The sequence below is a fragment of the Stegostoma tigrinum genome, chromosome 4 (genome assembly GCF_030684315.1).
Source record: "Stegostoma tigrinum isolate sSteTig4 chromosome 4, sSteTig4.hap1, whole genome shotgun sequence".
In the NCBI taxonomy this organism is placed as follows: domain Eukaryota; kingdom Metazoa; phylum Chordata; class Chondrichthyes; order Orectolobiformes; family Stegostomatidae; genus Stegostoma; species Stegostoma tigrinum.
In genome coordinates this window covers 3,124,696-3,146,581 of record NC_081357.1, presented here as the reverse complement: position 1 = coordinate 3,146,581, position 21,886 = coordinate 3,124,696, and the positions used below count along the sequence as shown (strand labels likewise).

Sequence of the window (21,886 nt, the reverse complement as noted above, 5' to 3'; positions counted from 1 at the left end):
GACCTGGATGAGGACGTAGAAGGATGGGTTAGTAAATTTGGAGGCGACACTAAGGTTGGTGGAGTTGTGGACAGTGAGAAAGAATGCTGTAGGTTGCAGAGAGACATAGATAAGCTGCAGAGCTGGGCTGAGAGGTGGCAAATGGAGTTTAATGCAGACAAGTGTGAGGTGATGCACTTTGGTAGGAATAACCAGAAGGCAAAGTACTGGGCTAATGGTAAGATTCTTGGTAGTGTGGATGAGCAGAGAGATCTCGGTGTCCATGTACACAGTTGCTTGAAAGTTGCCACCCAGGTTGACAGGGCTGTTAAGAAGGCATATAGTGTTTTAGCTTTTATTAATAGAGGGATTGAGTTCCGGAACCAAGAGGTTATGGTGAAGGTGTACAAAACTCTGGTGCGGCTGCACTTGGAGTATTGTGTACAGTTCTGGTCACTGCATTATAAGAAGGGTGTGGAAGCTTTGGAAAGGGTGCAGAGGAGATTTACTAGGATGTTGCCTGGTATGGAGAGAAGGTCTTATGAGGAAAGGCTGAGGGACTTGAGGCTGTTTTCATTAGAGAGAAGAAGGTTGAGAGGTGACTTAATTGAAACATATAAAATAATCAGAGGGTTAGGTAGGTTGGATAGGGAGAGCCTTTTTCCTAGGATGGTGACAGCGAGCACGAGGGGGCATAGCTTTAAATTGATGGGTGAAAGATATAGGACAGATGTCAGAGGTAGTTTCTTTACTCAGAGAGTAGTAAGGGAATGGAACACTTTGCCTGCAACGGTAGTAGATTCGCCAACTTCAGGTACATTTAAGTCGTCATTGGATAAGCATATGGACGTACATGGAATAGTGTAGGTTAGATGGGCTTGAGATTGGTATGACAGGTCGGCACAACATCGAGGGCCGAAGGGCCTGTACTGTGCTGTAATGTTCTATGTTCTAAACTATTTGCACAAGTTTAGACTTTGAAACAGACAGTAACATATAATCTCATTAATCCTGAAACACTCCTTTTCAGATCTCAAAAACATATTCACACCAGAGAAAAAAAATTCTCTGACACCTCAAATAATGTAATTTAACTCTGACTTCAACTCCCAGTCTGGAAATCCTTCTTGGAGATTTCATACATCTGTGATTGAACACTTCTCGTCTGGGACTTTTAGTAAACTCCTCATTTTAAAGTAATCTACTTTGACTATCCTCTCTCTCAGAAGCACAACTTGATACATGCATCTTCATCCAAGGATGTCTACAGAATTATCCAAAGCTGAAACAAAAAATGTCTTTATTTTCATGCTTTAAAAGACCCAAATCCAAAAATTTCTAACAGAAACCCAGGTGCACAATTGTTTAAGATAGTCTAGGCCCAAAACGTCACCCTTCCTGCTCCTCTGATGCTGCTTGGCCTGCTGTGTTCATCCAGCTCTACAACTTATTATCTCAGATTCTCCAGCATATACAGTTCTACTATCTCTGTACGATTGTTTACCTTGGTCTGTTGTAAACTCTCCAAATAAGTGTAAAAAAAATTAGTTCAGAAAGCTACCTGTATGTCAAGTTGTTTCTAAAAGAAATCACCATGACTACAGAAATAATTGCAAGTTAATCATTAGACCAGTTCAAAGATGCAGAAGAGCCCTTGTGTCACTAATTTAAAATTCAATCCTCCAATTCAAAAATAAGCTGTATTAAAATTGAAATAGAGCACACATCTTATATCACATGAGAATTAATAAATGAAAGAAGATAAGGCTGTGACTAGTGTGGTAGAAAATCACTTGGAGACGCGGAGAGTTCCTCAAGAAGATGATCCTTTATTTGCAAATAAAAGCCGTGACAATCCAGAAGCATTTTCCTAGAATGCCCCTGAGCCCCTCTGGCTTACACTTCTTATACCATTTTGTTATCATCCTCTGGCTAAGCTTATCAGCATGCCCAACCGAGTCAGTCCGAGTTATCTTATCTCGACCCAATGGTGTCAGCTTGTCTTATCTTTCCATTCCCACCATTATGGTTTTTTCCTCTTCTACTTAATTCATAATATAATGACTATTCACTTCTTATCTTGCCACAATGGTTTTCTTCTGCTTCAGACTTATCTCTAATTTATTTTATTATAATTAGGTGTCTACTGCTATTTCCGCCACAATGGTTTTTTCAACCTTAAAGTGATCTCATTATCTAAAGTGACCTCACTATCTCATTCATTATCTATCTTATCTGTCTCATGTGCACTTACCCTAATCCAATTATACTTGACATGTTTACCTATACTTGACTGTGTATACTATATCTGACTGTGTTGAGCTGGTCTAATGGCTTTTGACTCTTGTCCTGTTTCCCCTCACTGTCACACCATGCTTAATGTCTCATTGCTTGATTGATGTACTTTTACAGACTCTTATTATTCTGCCATGTTCCAAATTTTATTTCCCATACTAGCAGCATGTATTTAGTCCTCGGCTGCAAAAATGTTGTTTCACTCAATGTGATCCAGATTTCTTCCCCAGTGACGTAAACTTTATATATGACTGCATCAAAGCTTTCATTCTCCACATTTCTGTCATTACCCCAGAACCTGACAGGTGAAAATTAGATGTTCCAGTGTCATACAGTTTTCTCGTTGCTTGTATTTTGAGCTGTATAAACCATAGGAATTTTGTTTTACTCTTTGTTTGTTCTGTGTTAATATAATTCTATGTTGTCTGTACCAAAGCTGTAAGACTAGAATTTTCCATTACCCACTCAGTAAATCTGAGATACCGGACAGTTACTGGAGGCTGCACATGCAGTATGCATAAAATCATCGCTTACCGCATTCCAGGACGATATTGAGAAACTCCGAAATGTTGCTTTTTCTAATTCAGCAGATGTGGAGAGATAGCTTTGCAGATATCTTTTTGGGCTGTAGGTGTGTTACATCATTCAGAAGATATGCGATGTGCCTTAAAGGACATGCTGTTGATGTCATCGACATATCATGGAATATAAAATAATGACATAAAGCTTTTCTCCATCTAAGTATGACATGCTGAAAGAAGAGTGCTATAATACATCCAGATTGCTGAGCTAGAGCTCAGGCATCCAATCACCTGCAAGTATAGGCTGTGAATGTAAATACCAGGAGCTGCAGTAAAAGTTCATTAAATTCTTCAGTACTTTAGTACTATGTGATACAAGTCTCAAATTTATGTTCTAGGAGTTCACAGTGTGATAGCTGCAGATCATGCCATGCTATCAATTCAGTATGAAGTACATTTTCAGGATGATTTAAGGGATCCCCATGTACTGCTTTACCAAGTTGTACTCCTGTCATTGATTAGAGGGGGATAGAATGTTATAATTCCTAAATTCATCTATTCAACACTGTTACAATTCTCTGAGGTGGCACATTGGAAATCAAACCCCACTCTTTCTGGAGTCATCACAAGAGTTAAAATATTTGAGAGAAATATGCAAAATTCCTAAACTACCTGAGTTTCAGACCAAGGTTGAAAGAGAGCATGGACCAGGTTTCTACATGTAATAGAAACAGAGAAACATAGAAAATAGGTGCAAGAGTAGGCAATTTGGCCCTTTGAATCTGCACCATGCCCAATATGATCATGGCTGATCTGCAATCTCAATATCCCACTCCCACTTTCTGTCCGTACCCCTCGATCCCTTTAGCCACAAGGGCCACGTCTACTTCCCTCCTGAATATATCTAATTAACTGGCCCCATCAGCTTATTGTGGGAGAGAATTCCTCAGGTTCACAAGTCTGAGTGAAAAAATTTTTCCTCATCTCAGAAATAGTAAGAACTGCTGATTCTGGAGTCGGACATAACACAGTGTGGAGATGGAGGAGCACAGCAGGCCAGGCAGCATCAGAGGAGCAGGAAAGTTGATTTTTCGGGTTGGGACCCTTCTTCAGAAATGGAAGAAGAATGTTTGAAGACAGGCCCCGACCTGAAATGTCAACTTTCCTGCTCCTCTGATGCTGCCTGGCTTGCTGTGCTCCTCCAGCTCCACACTATTATTTCTTCTTCCTCATCTCAGTCGTGAATGGCTTATCCCTTATTTTTAGACTGTGATCCCTTGTTCTGGACTTCCCCAACAGTGGGAATATTCTTCCCGAATCTAGCCTGTTCAGTTCCATTAGGACTTTTTATGTTCCTATAACGTCTCCTCTCATACTTCTAAATTCCAGCGAGTACAAGTCCAGTCAATCCAGTCTTTCTGCATATCTGAGTTCTGCCATCCTGAGAATCAGCCTGGTGAAACTTCACTGGACTCCCTCAATAGCAAGAATGTCCTTCCTCAGACTCAGAAACCAAAACTGCACACAATTCTCAAGGTGTAGCTTCATCAAGGCCCTGTATAACTGCAGCAAGAAATCCTCACTCTGATACTCTAATCCTCTTGCTATGAAGGCCTGCATGCCATTAGCTTTCCTCATTGCATGCTGCCAACCTTCAGCAATGGTTCCACTGTCACATCCAGGTCTCATTGCATCTTACCTTTTTCTGAACTGCCACCATTCAGATAATAATAATCTGCCTTCCTATTTTTGTGACAAAAGTGGATAACCTCACATTTCTCCACATTAGATTGCATTTGCCAAATATTTTCTCACTCAGCCAGTCTGTCCAAGTCACCCTGCAGCCTTTTAACATCCTCCTCACAGCACATACTGCCACCCAGCTCAGTGTCATCTGCAAATTTTGAAATATTGCATTCAATTACTTCGTCCAATTCATTAATGTTTGTTGTGAACTTCTGGTGTCCCTACATTACCCCACTTATCACTGCCTGCCACTCTGAAAGGGATCCATTTATTCCAATGCGCTGCTTCCTGTCTGCTAACTAGTTCTCTATCCATGTCAATGTATTACCTCTGATACTAAGAGCTTTAATTTTGCTTATTAATCTCTTATGTGGTACCTGCTCAAAAGCCAGATACACTACATCTACTGCTTCACTCTAGTCCACTCTACTGGTCACAGTCTCAAAAAATTCCAGAAGATTTGTCGAGTCATTATTTATTGTGGTAATTAGATTTTAGCAAACAATAAAATAAAAGGAAATTACTTCAGTAAGTTAAGACTCTAAACCACCGATAAAGCCCTCTTTTCACACACATTGACATACAAACATAAAGAGGGGAGAATAAAGTACACGGATGGAGGGAAAACAGTTCTGTAGTCTTTATCCCCAGTATCTGTTGGATTGTTTCTTGCTGATCTGAAGGTTTCTCCTTGACCTTTTTTTGAGTGCTACTGGTTTGCATGGGGTCGCTGTTTCACTTGTGAAAGATCTCTGACTTGTCCAATTCCACTAACAGTTTCTTTTGAAAGAAAGATAATGTCAGTTTCTTCAGGTATAAAGTCAATAAATAATTTTATTGTTGTGTGCTTCACAGTGAGAAAAACAGTAAAGTACAGTGAAAAGCTTTACTACTATAGCTACAATCAGCGCCATTTTGAATAGTTTTAAGAACAAGAAAAAAAATAGAAAGTTATAGCTTAAAGAGAATGCATCAGTCCTGAGCAAAGTCATCGCCAATAGTGCCTGCACCACCATCATTCCTCTGTTGCTTTGCTGCTGTCTACATTGGACCCAACCAACATTGAAGTAATCATTCTTCAGATGCTATCTTTCACCACTGGGTTGGTTCTTATCCACCACTGTCTTGCAACTGCCTGTGCTGGACTCACCAGCATCTGAATTGCAACTCTTGTTGCTAGGCTCACGTCATCGATGCTACCGTGATGCCCTCTGGCCACTGCTTTGCTGCCACCAGCACCAGACCCAGCCAGTGATGAAGTCGCCGCTTCTCAGGCACCATCTTTCGCTGCTGAGTCGACCTCACCAATATTATCTGCGCCAAAGTTATAGCCAATGATTCTAGAGCCAGGTCCCATGCTTGCCCGGAGAAAGTAAGTAGGGGCCCACTCACTATCATCATGAGCTGCATACTGTGCCCAATCACTGCCACCATGATCTCCTCGCTGGGCCCACTCACCGCCACCATGAGCTCCTCGCTGGGCCCACTCACTTCCACCATGAGCTCCACACTGGGCCCACTCACTTCCACCATGAGCTCCTCGCTGGGCCCACTCACTACCACCATGAGCTCCACACTGGGCCCACTCACTTCCACCATAAACTCCTTGCTGGGCCTACTCACTTCCACCATGAGCTCCACACTGGGCCCACTCACTTCCACCATGAACTCCACACTGGGCCCACTCACTTCCACCATGAGCTCTACACTGGGCCTGCTCACGTCCACCATGAGCTCCATGCTGGCCCCAGTCACTGCCACCCTGAGCTCCACACTGGGCCCGCTCACGTCCACCATGAGCTCCATGCTGGCCCCAGTCACTGCCACCCTGAGCTCCACACTGGGCCCACTCACTTCCACCATGAGCTCCATGCTGGGCCCACTCACTTCCACCATGAGCTCCTCACTGGGCCCACTCCCTTCCACCATGAACTCCACACTGGGCCCACTCACTTCCACCATGAGCTCCACACTGGCCCCACTCACAGCCACCATGAGCTCCACACTGGGCCCACTCACTTCCACCATGAGCTTCATGCTGGGCCCACGCACTTCCACCGTGAGCTCCACACTGGGCCCACTCACTTCCACTGTGAGCTCCACGCTGGCCCCAGTCACTGCCACCCTGAGCTCCACACTGGGCCCACTCACTTCCAGCATGAGCTCCACACTGGGCCCACTCACTTCCACTGTGAGCTCCACACTGGGCCCACTCACTTCCACCATAAGCTCCTCGCTGGGCCCACTCACTTCCATCATGAGCTCCACACTGGGCCCACTGACTTCCACCATGAGCTCCTCGCTGGGCCCACTCACTTCCACCATGAGCTCCTCGCTGGGCCCACTCACATCCACCATGGGCTCCATGCTGGGCCCACTCACTTTACCATAAGCTCCTCGCTGTGCCCACTCACTTCCACCATGAGCTCCACACTGGCCCCAGTCACTGCCACCATGAGCTCCTCGCTGTGCCCACTCACTTCCACCATGAGCTCCACACTGGCCCCAGTCACTGCCACCATGAGCTCCTCGCTGTGCCCACTCACTTCCACCATGAGCTCCACACTGGCCCCAGTCACTGCCACCATGAGCTCCTCGCTGGGCCCACTCACTTCCATCATGAGCTCCACACTGGGCCCACTGACTTCCACCATGAGCTCCTCGCTGGGCCCACTCACTTCCACCATGAGCTCCTCGCTGGGCCCACTCACATCCACCATGGGCTCCATGCTGGGCCCACTCACTTTACCATAAGCTCCTCGCTGTGCCCACTCACTTCCACCATGAGCTCCACACTGGCCCCAGTCACTGCCACCATGAGCTCCTCGCTGTGCCCACTCACTTCCACCATGAGGTCCACACTGGCCCCAGTCACTGCCACCATGAGCTCCACACTGGGCCCTCTCATTGCCACCATAAATTTCGCGCTGGACCCACTCACTGCCTCCACAAGATGAGCGCTGAGCCACTTGTTTCCTCACTAAGATTAGTCACAGCTTTCAATGGTAATATAAGTAAGTATAACATTTAAATTAATCCAGGAAAAGAGAAAAGAAAAGTGGTTGGAGCAGGCACAGGAACTCTAGACTGCTGCAATCTTGAAAGTGGCTTACTACGGGGAACTGACTGAGAATCTTTTGGTTGTTGCAGACTGCGGCTTTCCTTTCTGGTCAAACTAGTGTTGCTCTGTCCTGCCAACAGTGTGAGTTGTCCAGGTACATGACAACCAAACATTTTGACGTCGGCAGTTTGAGGACGTTTTTCATTAATAACTAGTCTCCAGTCCACAAACAGATCTGCTTCATTTGTAAATAACCAGATCTTTTGCACTCTGGAATCCACAGCTATAGAGAGTTCGCAATAGTTACCAAATTCCTTACCTTCAAAACATACGGCCACTCTTAGAAATCCCAGGTTTCAAAACAGCTCTATTCATTTCAGTCTAACATTTTAAAAAGCACAAAAACAAAAAGACGCATCTTTAAAACTCATACAGGGAAACACAAAGCTTGCTTTCCATTGTTCTTGGAATTTTGAATTCAATGAGCTACTTTGCGAAAGACCCTTAGTTTAGGTGAGAAAGGTGGTGCATAGCAAGATCTTATGAGAAACAACATGAGATTTATGATGTGCGTTAGTCTCTGTATTGGGTGGACTACCGAGAAATTGGGAATTATATGAACTGAGCACAATGTGCTGTAAGGAAGAATCTGCAAGTGTTTGAGAAAAATATTTTAGTGAGGGGAGGTCAACAATGTCAGGAAATGAAATAATGTAACTACTTAGATAAGAGATAATGGGAACTGCAGATGCTGGAGAATTCCAAGATAATAAACTGTGAGGCTGGATGAACACAGCAGGCCAAGCAGCGTCTCAGGAGCACAAAAGCTGACGTTTCGGGCCTAGACCCTTCATCAGAGAGGGGGATGGGGAGAGGGAACTGGAATAAATAGGGAGAGAGGGGGAGGCGGACCGAAGATGGAGAGAAAAGAAGATAGGTGGAGAGAGTATAGGTGGGGAGGCAGGGAGGGGATAGGTCAGTCCAGGGAAGACGGACAGGTCAAGGAGGTGGGATGAGGTTAGTAGGTAGATGGGGGTGTGGCTTGGGGTGGGAGGAAGGGATGGGTGAGAGGAAGAACCAGTTAGGGAGGCAGAGACAGGTTGGACTGGTTTTGGGATGCAGTGGGTGGGGGGGAAGAGCTGGGCTGGTAGTGTGGTGCAGTGGGGGGAGGGGACGACCTGGGCTGGTTTAGGGATGCAGTAGGGGAAGGGGAGATTTTGAAACTGGTGAAGTCCACATTGATACCATATGGCTGCAGGGTTCCCAGGCGGAATATGAGTTGCTGTTCCTTCAACCTTCGGGTGGCATCATTGTGGCAGTTCAGGAGGCCCATGATGGACATGTCATCTAGAGAATGGGAGGGGGAGTGGAAATGGTTTGCGACTGGGAGGTGCAGTTGTTTGTTGCGAACTGAGCGGAGGTGTTCTGCAAAGCGGTCCCCAAGCCTCCGCTTGGTTTCCCCAATGTAGAGGCAGCCGCACCAGGTACAGTTGATGCAGTATACCACATTGGCAGATGTGCAGGTGAACCTCTGCTTAATGTGGAATGTCATCTTGGGGCCTGGGATAGGGGTGAGGGAGGAGGTGTGGGGGCAAGTGTAGCATTTCCTGCGGTTGCAGGGAAAGGTGCCGGATGTGGTGGGGTTGGAGGGCAGTGTGGAGCGAACAAGGGAGTCACGGAGAGAGTGGTCTCTCCGGAAAGCAGACAGGAGTGGGGATGGAAAAATGTCTTGGGTGGTGGGGTCGGATTGTAAATGGCGGAAGTGTCGGAGGATGATGCGTTGTATCCGGAGGTTGGTGGGGTGGTGTGTGAGAACGAGGGGGATCCTCTTAGGGCGGTTGTGGCGGGGGCGGGATATGAGGGATGTGTTGCGGGAAATACAGGAGACACGGTCAAGGGCGTTCTCGATCACTGTGGGGGGAAAGTTGCGGTCCTTAAAGAACTTGGACATCTGGGATGTGCGGGAGTGGAATGTCTTATCGTGGGAGCAGATGCGGCGGAGGCGGAGGAATTGGGAATAGGGGATGGAATTTTTGCAGGAGGGTGGGTGGGAGGAGGTGTATTCTAGGTAGCTGTGGGAGTCGGTGGGAGTCCCACCGCTACCTAGAATACACCTCCTCCCACCCACCCTCCTGCAAAAATTCCATTCCCTATTCCCAATTCCTCCGCCTCCTCCGCATCTGCTCCCACGATAAGACATTCCACTCCCGCACATCCCAGATGTCCAAGTTCTTTAAGGACCGCAACTTACCCCCCACAGTGATCGAGAACTCCCTTGACCGCGTCTCCCGTATTTCCCGCAACACATCCCTCGCACCCCACCCCCACCACAACCGCCCTAAGAGGATCCCCCTCGTTCTCACACACCACCCCACCAACCTCCGGATACAACGCATCGTCCTCCGACATTTCCGCCATTTACAATCCGATCCCACCACCCAAGACATTTTTCCATCCCCACCCCTGTCTGCTTTCCGGAGAGACCACTCTCTCCGTGACTCCCTTGCTCGCTCCACACTGCCCTCCAACCCCACCACATCCGGCACCTTCCCCTGCAACCGCAGGAAATGCTACACTTTCCCCCACACCTCCTCCCTCACCCCTATCCCAGGCCCCAAGATGACATTCCACATTAAGCAGAGGTTCACCTGCACATCTGCCAGTGTGGTATACTGCATCCACTGTACCCGGTGGGGCTGCCTCTACATTGGGGAAACCAAGCGGAGGCTTGGGGACCGCTTTGCAGAACACCTCCGCTCAGTTCGCAACAAACAACTGCACCTCCCAGTCGCAAACCATTTCCACTCCCCCTCCCATTCTCTAGCTGACATGTCCATCATGGGCCTCCTGCACTGCCACAATGATGCCACCCGAAGGTTGCAGGAACAGCAACTCATATTCCGCCTGGGAACCCTGCAGCCATATGGTATCAATGTGGACTTCACCAGTTTCAAAATCTCCCCATCCCCTACTGCATCCCTAAACCAGCCCAGTTCGTCCCCTCCCCCCACTGCACCACACAACCAGCCCAGCTCTTCCCCCCCACCCACTGCATCCCAAAACCAGTCCAACCTGTCTCTGCCTCCCTAACCGGTTCTTCCTCTCACCCATCCCTTCCTCCCACCCCAAGCCGCACCCCCATCTACCTACTGACCTCAACCCACCTCCTTGACCTGTCCGTCTTCCCTGGACTGACCTATCCCCTCCCTACCTCCCCACCTATACTCTCTCCACCTATCTTCTTTTCTCTCTATCTTCGGTCCGCCTCCCCCTCTCTCCCTATTTATTCCAGTTCCCTCTCCCCATCCCCCTCTCTGATGAAGGGTCTAGGCCCGAAACATCAGCTTTTGTGCTCCTGAGATGCTGCTTGGCTTGCTGTGTTCATCCAGCCTCACAATGTAACTTCTTAAGATGCCTAACTGACAAAGAGTTGGCTGACATTTACTTGTGAATGTTTGATTTTTTTAGTAATTCAATCAGTTATCTAAAAATGCTGCTTTCAGATGCTTTGCCTTTGTCTAAAGACAAAATGATAAATGACAGACGTTTCCCCTGTTGCCAGACCAGATGGAACCCTGAAATCAATTAAACATTCACCACACTTCAGCTATTTCATGGCCATTTAAGATTTCCCTGCAGTGCAGCAAGCTTGCTGCTTACTGGAAGAGAAAGAACATTTTTGACGGACAAATCTTTTGCTTATTTGATTTCCCATTTGTCTGTGGTATTCTTCTGTGCCATATTATAAACCAGTGAGTAAATTAAAAATTTCTGGATGGTTAGAGGTGAAAACAGGTGTCACTGGAACAGCATACATTCAAGTGTAGTATTGGTAACTTATTTCTTTGCATTCTCATAGGTAAGTTGAAGTAATGCCACGTATTCTATCAATTTATCTCCAACTGCTCTTGCCCTTTTTCCTTCAGCTTTTGTACCTTGTGTGGTGTTTCATTACTGAGTGGATGTAAGGCTGATTGTAAGGGAAGATCATCAGAATCTTAGAAAGAGACATCCAAATTGGTGAACTACAACATAGGGCTATGTACATGCTAAGCATCAGAGGCTAAAAGGACATGTGATTAAATGATCAGGTTAATGTGTGGCAGTCCCACCATGTACTGCCAGGAACAATGGAAAATAGTCAGACCACTGGCAGGGACAGTAGGCTACATGAAAAAAAACTATCTTCATCATGGGGGACCCCAGCATGCTGGTGGCATAAGACCAGGCTGCAATACTTGTAAGGACCTCCAGTCAAACAGTCTTGGAGGATGATTGTGCATGGCCTTTTTCTGAAGCTCCTATTATTATCAGTATTCTGCCTATGGGGTTCACTCCACATGGTGATGAATTGCTGCATACACTGCAAAGGAGGTGGGCTCTGATTGCAAGATAACGACGTGTGGAGCTGGATGAATACAGCAGGCTACGCAGCATCTTAGGAGCAGGAAAGCTGACATTTCGGGCCTAGACCCTTCATCAGAAATGAGGGAGACGAAGAGGGTTCTGAAATAAATAAGGAGAGAGGGGGAGGCGGATCAACAACGGTTTGCAGTGGGACAGGGACCCCCTGAGGTTTGTCTGGAGGGAGGAGGGTAACTTCTTCAGGTTAGGCATCCCTGGAAGAGGCTTCACAGTGGGATTAAAATTGTTTCAGAGATAATAGGAACTGCAGATGCTTTCTTGCTCCTAAGATGCTGCTTGGCCTGCTGTGTTCATCCAGCTCTACACCTTGTTATCTGGGGCTCTGATTGCTGTCTTGTTGTTGTGTTGAAGACACCAGGACTAACTGCTCCCCTAGCCAAGCTGTTTCAATACCCCTGTAACATTTACCCAGAAATTTGGAAGATATATCCGCTTGTGTCATATCCAAATGATACTGAAAAATATTTGACTCAATCAAATAACAGTAAAAGCAGTCATTAGTTGTACCATCAATTGCCAGTACCAGTTGTAGAGCTAAACATAACCTTGATCCAAAATGTTCCAAGAACATTTGGTTCTTGATTGAGAGATCTTGGTTGAATGCCGTAGGAGAGGTTAACAGCTTGATAGCAAAGGAAGAGACACGATTACCTGAATTTTGGAGTAGACTGCTGGAGGGAAGGCGAAGGTCTCTGCCAGAGGACAGGTGAGAGACTGAATGCCAGAGGAGAAGTGAGGGAGTGACTGCTGGGGTAGGGTTGTGGTTAGAAGTTGAATGCCAGAGACGTGAGGGGCCGAGTGTCAGAGGAGAGGGTTAGGAGCTGAATACCAGAGGAGAGGTTAGAAGTTGAGGAGAGACTATAAGACACAGGAGCAGAGATAGGCCATTCAGTTCATTCTTGTCAGCCCTGCCAACAAGGTGTTCATGGCTGATCTGACAGAGAATAGTGGAAATTCACCAGTCTCTTACTGGAGATGGCAGGACTGTCCTATGAACGACTAGGCCTGTATTTGCCAGAGTTTAGAAAAATGAGAGGTTGACTGATTGAAATATATAAAATTTTGACAGGGCTAGACAGAAAAGCTGCGAGGAGGCTGGTTGTAAAGTCTACAGTTGGGATGTTGCAGGATTCAGGACAGACCATTTAGGGTTGAGATGAGGAAGCAATGCTTCAGTAAAAGGATATTCCCAGACACCTTCCAAAGTGAAGATGCCCTTTGAAGAATTTCTGAATATGTTTCTTGGTTGGCATGGAGATGAAGTATTGTGGCAACATATCTATTTGATCTGTGATTCAGCAGCACAGATTTTTAAAAAAATCCAATTGAAGACAAAACCTGTGATGTCAGGAAACTGACTGGTCTCTATTTCTAGGTATAAAACTTTCTGTGTTAATTTCCTGCAGTTTCCATTTTTGCTCATAGTCATAGTTGTAACTCCCACTAGACCCACAATCCTTGAATTTTGGATAACAAAAGCACAGGTACAGATAAAATTCCAATGCTTCCAGCAAGGAAGCTGATCAGATTGTTTTTGTGGGGGTTGGGGGCGGGGATGCAGAATCAAATCCAGAAACATTTAGGCTGTTGAATGAGGACAGTTGTTGGATGAGGTTCATCCTGATTTGGTCAGTAGCATGACATAGCCATACCTGTGGGGTCAAATCTTATAGACAATGTCCTAGATATCACCATCACCATCCCTGGGCATGTCCTGATCCATTGCTGGTGTATAGTTTTGAAAAGGAATTGTTCTAGGTGCCCACAACATTGATTCTGGATCCTAAGAAATCTTACAACGTCAGGTCAAATGTGGGCAAGGAAACCTCGTACTGATTAGCACCAGCATCCCTCTAGACTGCAGACATAATGTCAGAATAAGAATGATGATCATACACCGTTCAGTATCATTTGTAATTCCTCAGATACTGAAGCATTTCTTGGGCAAATGTAACAAGACCTTGGCAACATTCATGCTTGAGGTGATAAATAGCAAGTAACATCGTCAGATCATCTTCAACAAAAGGGAATCTAATCACTTACCCTTGGCGTTTAATGGGCATTACCACCATCAAAATTATATCATTGACTAGGGCCTTAACTGTATCAGCCATAAAAATACTGACTACAAGAGTAGATCAGAGGCTGAGAATATTGTGGTGAGTAACTCACCTCTTGATCATTTCAAAGATAAAGTCAAGACTGAGATAAAATACTTACGTGGATCGCTGAAACTATAAAGACACTCATGTCGCTTGACACCATCCAGAACAAAGCAGCCAGTTTGATCAGCATCCATCCACCACTTTGAGCTTTCAACCCATCAAATATAGTTGCATAGCAGCAGTGTGCACCACCTCCAAGATACACTGCACATTCCAAATTTGTATTCTGTACCGTCTGGAAAGACAAGGACCGCTGATGCATAGCAGCACCATCACTTGCAAGATCATCTCCAAGCTACGCTACCTTGATTCAGAATTCCTTCACTGTCGCTCTGTCAAAATCTGGGGGCTGCCTTCTGTCTAGCACCATGTGTGTACCTACACTGCAATGACTGCAGCACTTCAAAAAGGTATTTCACCACCACAAGGGCAGTTAGGGATGGGCAATAAATGCCAGGCCGCCATCAATGCCAACACCCCAAGAATGAATCAAAAGTACAGACAAGAACTGTAATGATTGGAATGATGCCAGCCAGGTGGATCTCATAAAATATGAAATAAAAACCAAAAGAACTGTGGATGATGTAAATCAGGAACAAAAACAAAGTTTCTGGAAAAGCTCAGCAGGTCTGGCAGAATCTGTGGAGAAGATAACAGAGTTAACGTTTCGGGCCCGATGTCCCCTCCTCAGAACTGATGGTGGCTGGGAAAACATCAGTTTATTTGCAGAAAATAGGGAGGTGGGTGGGGTAGGGAGTATATGATAGAATAGAGCCCAAAGAGAGAGAAAGACATTTGGACAGACAAAGGAGTTGCTAAAGCTTGAAGAAGAAGGCTGGGAAGGTAAATAGTTGTTAATGGGGATTTTAGTACCCCACCCACCTCCCTATTTTCTGAGGCAGATCGCAACAAACAAGTACACCTCCCAGTCGTGGTTCGCAACAAACAACAACACCGCCCAATCTCAAACCATTTCAATTTCCACCCCCCCCCACCACACACCGAATCCTCGGACGACATGTCCATCTTGGGCCTCCTGCAGTGCCACAATGACGCCACCGAAAGATGCAGGAACAGTATCTCATATTTTGCTTGGGAACCCTGCAGCCCAAGGGTATCAATGCGGACTTCACAAGCTTCAAAATCTCCCCTCCCCCAACCACATCCCAAAACCAGCCCAGCTAGTCCCCGCCTCCCTAACCACACCTTTCACCTCAAGCTCCACCCCCATCCCTCTCCACTAACCTCATCCCGCCTCCTTGACCTGTCCATCCTCCCTGGACTGACCTATCCCCTCCCTAACTTCCCACCTACACTCTCCTTCACTGGCTCTAACCCCGCCTCTTTGACCTGTCTGCCTCCTCTCACCCTATCTTCGCCTTTATCCATCTTCTATCTGCCTCCCCCTCTCTCTATTTATTTCAAAACGCTTTCTCCCCATCCCCCTTTTCTGATGAAGGATCTAGGCCTGAAACGTCAGCTTTTGTGCTCCTAAGATGCTGCTTGGCCTGCTGTGTTCATCCGGCTTCACACTTTGTTATCTCGGATTCTCCAGCACCTGCAGTTCCCATTAGCTCTGATACAAGAGTAGGCCACTTGGCCTGTTGATTCCAGTCTTGGGGCTAGCTTTTTGAAGTTTGCACAAATCCCTCTGTGTCTGCATGTGTTTCCTCTGGGCGCTCTGGTTTCTTCACACAGACCAAAGATGTGCAGGCTAGATGTATTGGCCATGTTAATTTGCTCCATGGCATCCAGGGATATGCAGGCGGGGTGGAAGAGCCATAGGAAATGCAGGGTTACATGGAGAGGGTGGGGGAATGCGTCTGTGTGGGTTTGTGTGGCCTGTTTCCGCACTAAAGGGTTTCTATGAATAAGATCATGGCTGGTTGATTGAAATTTAGCCTGTACTTACATTCCTATATATCCACAATAACTTTCATCCATTATAGTTGTGCCTTTTCTGTTACTTGTACTGTCAGCTCAATAAGTCGTCAACATTTTTGGTTTGCTGCTTGTAATATGTATTAAACTATGCTGTTATGTTGTATGCTGTGAGAACAGATGTTGCTCTATCCAACAATGCCATATTGTATTAATGAATAAAACAAAAATCAAAATTGCGCAACTCTGTGATATATTCCTTTCTTCTTCCCTCTCTTTCAGAGGCATTCTTCCCTAAGATCAGGTTTATCAACTGTTAGCTGTTTACATCTGGAATGCACTACCTGAACAGTTGGTGCAGCAGATTCATAGCTGAAGGAGAAAAATGCAATGTTTTGGGGAAAGGACAATGGATTATAACTAAGATAACAAAGTGTAGAGCTGGATGAACACAGCAGGCCAAGCAGCTTCAGAGGAGCAGGAAAGCTGACGTTTCAGACCTAGACCCTTCTTCAGAAAAGGGGGAGGGGAAGGGGGTGTTCTGAAATAAATAGGGAGAGAGGGGGTGGCAGATAGAAGAGGGATAGAGGAGAAGATAGGTGGAGAGGAGACAGACAAGTCAAAGAATCGGGGATGGAGCCAGTAAATTTTGAAGCTTGTGAAGTCCGCATTGATACCATCACAAGCATCACAAGATTCAAAATCTCCCCTCCCCCGACCGCATTCCAAAACCAGCCCAGCTTGTGCCCGCTTCCCTAACCTGGCCTTACTCCCTCCTACCCCCTCCTCCCACCTCAAGCCACGCTCCCATTTCATACCTATTAACCTCAACCCGCCCCCTTGAACTGTCCGTCCTCCCTGGACTGACCTATACCCTCCCTAACTCTCCACCTATACTCACCTTTACTGGATAATAAAATGTGAGGCTGGATGAACACAGCAGGCCAAGCAGCATCTCAGGAGCACAAAAGCTGACGTTTCGAGCCTAGACCCTTCATCAGAGAGGGGGATGGGGAGAGGGAACTGGAATAAATAGGGAGAGAGGGGGAGGCGGACCGAAGATGGAGAGAAAAGAAGATAGGTGGAGAGAGTATAGGTGGGGAGGCAGGGAGGGGATAGGTCAGTCCAGGGAAGATGGACAGGTCAAGGAGGTGAGATGAGGTTAGTAGGTAGATGGGAGTGCGGCTTGGGGTGGGAGGAAGGGATGGGTGAGAGGAAGAACCGGTTAGGGAGGCAGAGACAGGTTGGACTGGTTTTGGGATGCAGTGGGTGGAGGGGAAGAGCTGGGCTGGTAGTGTGGTGCAGTGGGGGGAGGGGACGAACTGGGCTGGTTTAGGGATGCAGTAGGGGAAGGGGAGATTTTGAAACTGGTGAAGTCCACATTGATACCATTAGGCTGCAGGGTTCCCAGGCGGAATATGAGTAGCTGTTCCTGCAACCTTCGGGTGGCATCATTGTGGCAGTTCAGGAGGCCCATGATGGACATGTCATCTAAAGAATGGGAGGGGGAGTGGAAATGGTTTGCGACTGGGAGGTGCAGTTGTTTGTTGCGAACTGAGCGGAGGTGTTCTGCAAAGCGGTCTCCAAGCCTCCGCTTGGTTTCCCCAATGTAAAGGAAGCCACACCGGGTACAGTGGATGCAGTATACCACATTGGCAGATGTGCAGGTGAACCTCTGCTTAATGTGGAATGTCATCTTGGGGCCTGGGATAGGAGTGAGGGAGGAGGTGTGGGGCAAGTGTAGCATTTCCTGCGGTTGCAGGGGAAGGTGCCGGATGTGGTGGGGTTGGAGGGCAGTGTGGAGCGAATAAGGGAGTCACGGAGAGAGTGGTCTCTCCAGAAAGCAGACAGGGGCGGGGATGGAAAAATGTCTTGGGTGGTGGGGTCGGATTGTAAATGGCGGAAGTGTCGGAGGATGATGCGTTGTATCCGGAGGTTGGTAGGATGGTGTGTGAGAACGAGGGGGATCCTCTTTGGGCGGTTGTGGCGGGGGCGGGGTGTGAGGGATGTGTTGCGGGAAATACGGGAGACGCGGTCAAGGGCGTTCTCGATCACTGTGGGGGGGGGGGAAGTTGCGGTCCTTGAAGAACTTGGACATCTGGGATGTGCGGGTTTGGAATGTCTTATCGTGGGAGCAGATGCGGCGGAGGCGGAGGAATTGGGAATAGGGGATGGAATTTATGCAGGAGGGTGGGTGGGAGGAGGTGTATTCTAGGTAGCTGTGGGAGTCGGTGGGCTTGAAATGGACATCAGTTACAAGCTGGTTGCCTGAGATGGAGACTGAGAGGTCCAGGAAGGTGAGGGATGTGCTGGAGATGGCCCAGGTGAACTGAAGGTTGGGGTGGAAGGTGTTGGTGAAGTGGATGAACTGTTCGAGCTCCTCTGGGGAGCAAGAGGTGGCGCCGATACAGTCATCAATGTACCGGAGGAAGAGGTGGGGTTTGGGGCCTGCGTAGGTGCGGAAGAGGGACTGTTCCACGTAACCTACAAAGAGGCAGGCATACCTGGGGCCCATGCGGGTGCCCATGGCCACCCCCTTAGTCTGTAGGAAGTGGGAGGAGTCAAAAGAGAAGTTGTTGAGGGTGAGGACGAGTTCAGCTAGGCAGATGAGGGTGTCGGTGGAGGGGGACTGGTCGGGCCTGCGGGACAGGAAGAAGCGGAGGGCCTTGAGGCCATCTGCATGCGGAATGCAAGTGTATGGGGACTGGACATCCATGGTGAAGATGAGGTGTTGGGGGCCAGGGAATTGGAAGTCCTGGAGGAGGTGGAGGGCGTGGGTGGTGTCACGTACATAGGTGGGGAGTTCCTGGACCAAAGGGGAGAAAATGGAGTCCAGATAGGTGGAGATGAGTTCGGTGGGGCAGGAGCAGGCTGAGACGATGGGTTGACCAGGGCAGGCAGGTTTGTGGATTTTGGGAAGGAGATAGAAACGGGCCGTGCGGGGTTGGGGAATAATGAGGTTGGAGGCTGTGGGTGGGAGGTCCCCTGAGGTGATGAGGTCATGAATGGTGTTGGAGATGATGGTTTGGTGCTCGGGTGTGGGGTCATGATCGAGGGGGCGGTAGGAGGTGGTGTCGGAGAGTTGGCGTCTGGCCTCGGCGATGTAGAGATCAGTGCGCCATACTACCACTGCGCCACCCTTGTCTGCGGGTTTGATGGTGAGGTTGGGGTTGGAGAGGAGGGAGCGGAGGGCTGCCCGTTCTGCGGGGGAGAGGTTGGAGTGGGTGAGAGGGATGGAGAGGTTGAGGCGGTTAATGTCTCGACGGCAGTTGGAGATGAAGAGGTTGAGGGAGGGTAGGAGGCCTGGGGGTGGTGTCCAGGAGGAGGACTTGTATTGGAAGCGGGTGAAGGGGTCAGTGGAGGGAGGGTTAGGTTCCCGGTTGAAGAAGTAGGCATGGAGGCGAAGACGGCGGAAAAACTGCTCTATGTCCAAGCGTGACTGGTATTCGTTGATGTGTGGTTATAGGGGGACAAAGGTGAGCCCCTTACTAAGGACTCACCGTTCGTCCTCAGTCAGTGGAAGGTCTGGGGGGATGGTGAAGATGCGGCAGGGTTCAGTATGGCTGTCTCCTCTGGGGTTGCTGGCTGTGGAGGTTGTGGGCGGAGCGATGAGGTCGTCGGCCGTGGGTGGGGTTCCGTCGGCTACCACCCTACCAACGTCCGGATACAACGCATCATCCTCCGACACTTCCACCATTTACAATCCGACCCCACCACCCAAGACATTTTTCCATCCCCACCCCTGTCTGCTTTCTGGAGAGACCACTCTCTCCGTGACTCCCTTGTTCGCTCCACACTGCCCTCCAACCCCACCACACCCGGCACCTTCCCCTGCAACCGCAGGAAATGCTACACTTGCCTCCACACCTCCTCCCTCACTCCTATCCCAGGCCCCAAGATGACATTCCACATTAAGCAGAGGTTCACCTGCACATCTGCCAATGTGGTATACTGCATCCACTGTACCTGGTGTGGCTTCCTCTACATTGGGGAAACCAAGCGGAGGCTTGGAGACCGCTTTGCAGAACACCTCCGCTCAGTTCGCAACAAACAACTGCACCTCCCAGTCGCAAACCATTTCCACTCCCCCTCCCATTCTTTAGATGACATGTCCATCATGGGCCACCTGCAGTGCCACAATGATGCCACCCGAAGGTTGCAGGAACAGCAACTCATATTCCGCCTGGGAACCCTGCAGCCTAATGGTATCAATGTGGACTTCACCAGTTTCAAAATCTCCCCTTCCCCTACTGCATCTCTAAACCAGCCCAGTTCGTCCCCTCCCCCCACTGCACCACACAACCAGCCCAGTTCGTCCCCTCCCCCCACTGCACCACACAACCAGCCCAGCTCTTCCCCTCCACCCACTGCATCCCAAAACCAGTCCAACCTGTCTCTGCCTCCCTAACCAGTTCTTCCTCTCACCCATCCCTTCCTCCCACCAAAAGCCGCACCCCCATCTACCTACTAACCTCATCCCACCTCCTTGACCTGTCCGTCTTCCCTGGACTGACCTATCCCCTCCCTACCTCCCCACCTATACTCTCTCCACCTATCTTCTTTTCTCTCCATCTTCTGTCCGCCTCCTCCTCTCTCCCTATTTATTCCAGAACCCTCACCCCATCCCCCTCTCTGATGAAGGGTCTAGGCCCGAAACATCAGCTTTTGTGCTCCTGAGATGCTGCTTGGCCTGCTTTGTTCATCCAGCCTCACATTTTATTATCTTGGAATTCTCCAGCATCTGCAGTTCCCATTATCTCTCACCTTTACTTGGCTCCATCCCCACCTCTTTGACCTGTCTGTCTCCTCTCCACCTATCTTCTCCCTTATCCATCTTCGATCCGCCTCCCCCCTCTCCCTATTTATTTTAGAACCCCCTTCCCCTCCTCCATTTCTGAAGAAGGGTCTAGGCCTGAAATATGATAACAATGTGTGGAGCTGGATGAACACAGCAGGCCAAGCAGCATCTCAGGAACACAAAAGCTGACGTTTCGGGCCAAGACCCTTCATCAGAGAGACCTCAGAGAATAACGGTGTTTGTATAGTTACTGTGTTACTTTTCTCTGGATCACTTTAGTTTGATATATGATCCTGATGCTGTACTCTTTCTATCAGCACTAGAGGATGATTATGATGATGGCGCCCTGCATCACATCTTGAAGTTACGGAATGCACTTGGCTGGCGTACAGAATTACCAAGCCATCGATCAAAATTAAAGAAGCCTGCATATCAAAACATTATGGTAAGAAAACTTCAAGTACATCCCATGGAACGTGAAACATAGAAACAAGACACAGCTCTGCCATTCATTAAACTCGCTCATGGCTGATCCTCCAATTCAGCCTCCTGTTTCTGCTTTCTCCCCATATCCTTTGATCCCTTTGGCCCAAAGAATTATGTCTAACCCCTCCTTAAAAGCATTCTATGTTTTGACCTAAACCACTTTTTGTGGGAGAAAATTCAATAAGTTCACCATTTTCTGGGTGAAGAAATTTCTCTGGATCTTAGTCCTAAATGGTCTACCAATACTCTTAAACCTTCAGCCATGGTCCTGGACTAATTGGCCATTGAGATTATCCTTCCTTCATTTGCCTGTCTAGTCCAGTTAAAATTTACATGAGATTTCACCTCATATCTCAACTCTAATGAATATACCCCTAACTGATCTAGGCTGTCTTCACAATTTTGTTCTGCATCCCACCTATCAATATGGCAAACTTTCATTACTCTCCCTCCATAGCCTTCCTCAATTAAGGAGACCAAACCTGCACATACAGTCCAGGTGTGGTCTCACCATGGCCCTGTATAGTTG

General features: G+C 47.9%; 1 protein-coding gene across 1 annotated transcript in view; it reads left to right on the top strand.

The window, feature by feature from the left end:
• The window catches only part of LOC125452334 (dynein axonemal heavy chain 6-like), a 920,763-nt gene that overhangs the window by 74,724 nt on the left and 824,153 nt on the right, over positions 1–21,886 (top strand). The window contains exon 5 of the mRNA XM_059645527.1: positions 21,189–21,316. Coding sequence (XP_059501510.1) covers positions 21,189–21,316 — 128 coding nt within the window. The remainder of the gene's footprint in view (positions 1–21,188; positions 21,317–21,886) is intronic.